Source organism: Medicago sativa, chromosome 2, assembly GCF_051527215.1.
Source record: "Medicago sativa cultivar Bolivia chromosome 2, Bolivia_mono, whole genome shotgun sequence".
Classification (NCBI taxonomy): Eukaryota; Viridiplantae; Streptophyta; class Magnoliopsida; order Fabales; family Fabaceae; genus Medicago; species Medicago sativa.
In genome coordinates, this window is record NC_140750.1 from 78362144 (window position 1) to 78368143 (window position 6000).

The window sequence follows — 6000 nt, forward strand, 5'->3', positions numbered from 1 at the left end:
CCTTAAGCTAGTCATTCCTAAAAAGTTGAATTTAAAAGTTCTCTCGTGTATTATATTATATTACAAAAGTTGAATTTAAAAGTTCTCTCGTGTATTATATTATAGGGTTAAATATGTTTTTGGTCCCTATAAATATATCAACTTTTCGTTTTAGTCCCTCTAAAATTTTCCTTCAACTTTTAGTCCTTATAAAATTTTCAATCACTACTTTTGGTCCCTATTTTAAAGTTAATTTTTGTATTTTTTAATGAAATTGTGCAAAAATATGTAGAATATTGTAAAAATATTTCTCAAAAAAAATTAGAATTTTTAAACAAAACATAAATTTAATATGAATTTTTAATCATAAAAAATATAAAAATTCATATTAAATTCATGTTTTGTTAAAAAATTCTAAATTTTTGTGGGAGAGATTTTTATAATATTATGAATTTTTCTGCAAAATTTTATTCAAAAATATGAATTCTACATATGATTTTACTTTAAAATAGGGACCAAAAATAGTGTTTGAAAATTTTATAGGGAATAAAAGTTGAAGGAAAATTTTAGAGGGACTAAAATGAAAAGTTGATATATTTATAGGGACCAAAAACATATTTAACCCTATATTATATTACTTCTCATCTTAAATATAAGTAAACAAATATTCATATTTTTTGGTCTGAGAAATAAGTAAATATAAACTATTTTTATTTACTGTAAGTTTTATTTTTCAGCGACTCTTTTATTCACACGTAACATGTTCTCATGAAACACTTTTGAGAATTCACTTTACAATTTTTTACAAGATCAAAAAGATTAATTATACGTAACTAAATTTCTTAATTAATGACATCAAAGAGTGTATGAGACCAGGACTTGGTAATTTTTAGTTCTGCCCAAAACAATAATAAGACAAGCACTTCTCAACATTGAAGCAATTTTTGAATCATTGTTTGTGTCAAGTGATAAATGTACTTAAGATGGAGATTGGAAGCATAAGTTAGAAAAATGAATTAAAATTCTTTTATAATTACAACATGATTAACTGTGGAAAGAAAGTGAGAAGAACAAACCATGATTTGTGTCAACATGAACAGCAAGATACTAATTCGCATATCAATTGGATCAAACAATAGTACAATACAAATATACAATACATATTTATATATGTGTATAATCTCAGAGACCCAACTTTAAAGTTTCTTCAATTTCCTTCATAGATTCATTAGTCCTTCCTTCTTGCGGGTTGTTGACTAACATGGTTTCTGTAAAAATCGAAAAGCTGCAATCTTGCTGAAACCAAGAAACTCCATGGTTGGTCCATGGGGAATCTAGAACTAAAAGAAAAACATACAAAACCACAAGCACTGAAATTGCAAGACACAAATATACAGGTTCTGTGAAATTTGCCTGAGTCATGTATATAGTCTTAGAAGAAAGCAAGAGAGCTGGAAAGAAATTAATTATGTGAGTGTGATGAAACCACGATATATATATATATATATATATATATATATATATATATATATATATATATATATATATATATATATATATATATATATATAGGGGTTTACCAGAACACATCCACTAGTTTTTATGTGGGAGTGTTTTAGCAAGCTACACCTTAAGGTGCATTTGACTATTTTTTAGTTATAACTTGCTAAAACACACCTTCTAAAAAATAAGTGAGTGTATTCTAGCAAATGCATATAGGAGTTGCTAACATACACCCACTTATTTTTTAGAAGGTGTGTTTTAGCAACATTCACCTTAAGGTGTATTTAACAACTTTTTAGTTATATCTTTGCTAAAACACATCTTAATAAAAACTAGTGGGTGTATCCTAGCAAACCCCACACACACACACATATATATATATATATGTGTGTGTGTGTGTGTGTGTGTGTGTGTGTGTGTGTAGGGAATGAAGGAAGAGATGTGATGAAACCCCCTTTTTTGTAAATAAATTTAATATCATTGGATCACGAGAAAATTAGTAGCATTAAATAAAATAGATAGAATTAGTTTATATTTTTCATTATAGTATTAGTTACACGTTGCAGGAAAAAATATAAAATAATTAGGTGTATGCTGAGAAGAAAAATTAATAATTTGGAAAATTTGAAAGAGCTATATTAAAAGGGGATAAGTTTATTTTTTAAAAAAAATAAAATCATATATATATATATATATATTTAGAGATAAAGGTAGTATAATAAGCTCTATTTAATTAATTGGGTGGAAGCAAAACACGATAAAGTGGAAGTATTGTTGACTCTACTTGACCACGATAAAGTGCTACCCAGCTACAACTTGCATAAAGCAAACCCAAACATATTGTATTGAGTTCATGCATGCAATCCAATATCCATTATGGGTATGTGACTAAAACCTAAGTGCAGTGTTTAGGTGCATGCATGTTACACAACCAATTAGAAACAACAGAGCATGTATGGTGGACATCATCTAGCACACTCTTTTTCCTTTGTTTTTTTGGTTGGGTCCCACTTTTCTTTGTAAATCCATATGTATTCCTATATCTAAATATGGTTAAGGCTTACGTATTGCTTATTCACTTTGAACAAGCATGACAATTAACACAAGGGGGCTGCTATGGTGAAGTTGGTGTTATGACTTTTTTGGTAAAGTCATCTATGTGGCCCAATAAGAGAGTGCCACGTGTATAACCTTTTAAGTCGGTTAATAGCTTAACTGATGTCATAAGTTTTTTATTAATTTTCTTAATGTAATTAATTTTCTTATTTTAATTTCCTAGGATTGTGGTTCTGGCTCTGATACCAGATTTTGGGCAGAATTGCCAGCGGAATTTTCTCGAACTTCTTTTAGTAGTTGTTCGATTTTATAACAACCTTGAAAAGGTTGTAAAAGAACTTCTGCTCTTTCCTTTTGTTTTTCTGTGAGATTTTCTTGTATTTCTTCTACCAAATCTTCAATTAAATCTATATGAGATTTCATTAAAGCTTGAGCTCTATGCATTATTTGTTTGAATGTTATTAGATCATAATACCATTCTATATCACTTACTAAATGCTGTAATCTAGTTTTAAAAAGTATTAATTCTGATTTAATGGTTAAACCAGGCATTATATAAATTTTATAGTGTTTGGTTTATATTATTAACCTGTATTGATAAGGTTTTTATAGAATCATGTAGCTTTTTAAGCTCACTTTCTTCTTTAATTTCGAAATCCTTTCTAGGAGGTTCGAATGAAATATTATTTGAGGATGAGGCATCATCTTCAAATATAGTTCGAGAGCTTAATGATTTGCTAAAATCTTTTCGTTCTCTGTTCGGTGATGTTATTCGAAGGCTTTGGCTTCTAAATAATGGTTTTTCTGTTTCTTCAAACAGATTCTTTTCTGCTTCTATTAAAGAAAAGCTATTTCTTGCGAAATTTTTAAATATTGGTGTTTCTAAAGTAATTAATGGTGTAAACAACTCATCAATGTGAATTGTATCTTTTCCTAAGAATTCTATGCTATGGTGTGAATTACTCAAAGCATAATTAATTCTATAATAGATTGTAAAGGGATGATTACCTTCTTTCATGAGTTTTGAGTTTTTCAGTTTATAATGAAAAACTATAGATTTAATCAGATCCATATCTTTTAGGGATAATCCTATTTGTAAATTTATGTCAAATTTTATTTTTCCGTATTTTAAATTACATTTTCCTTTCGCAATTATTGCCTGTTCTTTATCTAGAATCCTAGAGTCTTCTAGGGCTATTTCTAAAGGTGAATCAATACCTTTCATGAAGGTACTTTTAATTAGAATTTGAATAGTTGATATATGAATATAACCAATCTTTTTTCTTTCGTTTTCAGAAATTTTTTCAAGTCTTCTATCGATTTGTTTTTTTATCTATAGTTGATATAACTATATTTCCATTAGTTGTTTCAATTGGAATTGCTTCCTCTCCTACCATTATTCCAAATTTTAGAATATTTTTTCTTGAAAGAAATTCTTTGAGTTTACTAAACTTTCTTTTAAAATTTTCTTCAACAGTTAAAGATAAATCTGCTTCTTCTATTTTATAATTATCTATTATGCTATCAGCATAATAACTAGATGTTCCTTCAAAATATGAAACTTCAGACATGTTTTATAATAATACGTAATAAATTCATACCTGATTTTTTCTTCAGAAATATGGTTTAGTTTGCTTCAGCAATTTGATTTCTTCAACAGTTTTTTCTGCTTGTGTTGAGTTTATCCCAACTCAAGGCGAATTCCTCCAGAGTATTACCTCAAGAATTCTCAGCTATAATGTTTTACCACTATAGGACCACTAGTTTTAAAGTAAAACTAAGAAGCAAAGCTTATATCAAATTGATATTACTTGATTATCTCAAAACATGGTGATTACAAATGAGCTTCAAGGCTCTTATTTATAGGAAGAGAGACTCACAAGTTGGTGTTACGTCTCCATCCTTACAGCTGGCTACAACTTACAACTTGACAAAAGAAATAAAGAAAATACAGAAAAAGTAGATTACATAATTGCCTTAGAGATAAGGCTTATCTCTAAATGGGTCCCATGCCCACTAATTTTCTACATTTTCTTCGTTAATAGGTGATACATCACTGTCATACAACGATTCTTTGTCGGCCACGTTATTCATGTTCTTTGCACACCATTTGCATACGTGTCCTTTGTATTTTTGAAAGCGCTCACAGCACTCTTGTTGGATTGGGTCGGGTAAACGGCCCAGATCTGCTTCAAGCCCACTAAAGTTTTCTTCAAACTTTAGGATTTGCTGAAGATGCTCTTCTCTTGCTGGTTTTCTTGAATCACTGTAGACTAGAAAACCTTCCTTTGCAGTAATTACTCTGAAGTTTGGTAATTTTACTCCAAATCTGATGAGAGTATCATAGAATTTTTCCATTTGATACAGAAAACTTTCCGGTTTAGGATCTACATCCCTTTCATCATTTGTTGGATATGAATGATTTGAAATGCCAATCTTGATTAAGTGTCTGGCTTTAATAACTTCATTTTCTTCGAACCATGGATAAGTTGAAGTAAAAGATAAAAAGAATTCTTTACCTTTTGCGAAGTTATTGTTGAATTTATAAGCAATTTCGCCTATATCTTTTGGAAGAAGTTCTAGCTCACAGATCTTCCTTCCTGCATCTTCTTGAAGATACATTGTTTTAATCATTCCGCAATTGTAGAATGATCTAACTAGTTCCTTACTGATGCCAGGAGCTGTTACTGCTTTTACCTCTATCTTGTTGTTACTGGGATAAAAGCATTCTGACTTCAATTCTTCTGAGTAGTTGGTTAACCATCTCCTGTTTTTGTAGTAGTCGCCAATGGTGACTTCTTTGACGAACTATCTTTCTCCATAGATAATTCTATCTACATAAATTTTCTTTTTTACCTCCATTTTTGTAGGTTGAGCAATGTTGCTTGCTGTTGCAACTTTTTTGTAAACAGCGTTGTAGGCTGTTTTAGCTTCTTCTAGGGTTTTGTAGCCCTTGTGTCTTACTGGTTTGCCTTCAATATGTATTTTTGCTGTTGCCCAATTATGGTAAATACCTTTCATGGGTCCATCAAAAATTACATATGCTTGTTTTTTGCCAAGTTGACTATCAATCTTTTGGCTTGTTTGTTGATCAATGGATTCTTTTTCTTTTCCATTTTTTCTTTCATCTTCTTCAACTTTGTCAGCCCAAGATGTCTTTGGTAATTTTGCAAGGACAGTTGATGGGGTTTTTTCTAAGGATTTTTGATCCTCAATTGTTGAATTCCATCCACTTGGTGCTATTGACTCAATTGGGGTTTCTGATTCTTTTGGAACCGTGTATTTTACATAGTAGTTGAATTTTCCAGAATCTTGTCCCAATAGATCCCAGTTTTCATTATTTTTGGGTTCTGAAACTGTTGATGTTTCTTTTTTACAGAGTTTTTCAAAGTTTTGGATTGTTAATATCATCTCCCCCTCTTCAGAAAGAAGAGTTTCTAGACGATTTTTTGCAGAGGCGAT

General features: G+C 30.1%; 1 protein-coding gene across 1 annotated transcript; it reads right to left on the reverse strand.

Moving 5' to 3' along the window:
* Positions 1–4554: 4554 nt before the first annotated feature.
* Positions 4555–5160, reverse strand: LOC146951063 (uncharacterized). Its single transcript, XM_085748705.1, has one exon. The coding sequence runs from the start codon at positions 5158–5160 to the stop codon at positions 4555–4557; it is 606 nt and encodes a 201-aa protein (XP_085604831.1).
* Between the last annotated feature and the right edge of the window lie 840 nt (positions 5161–6000).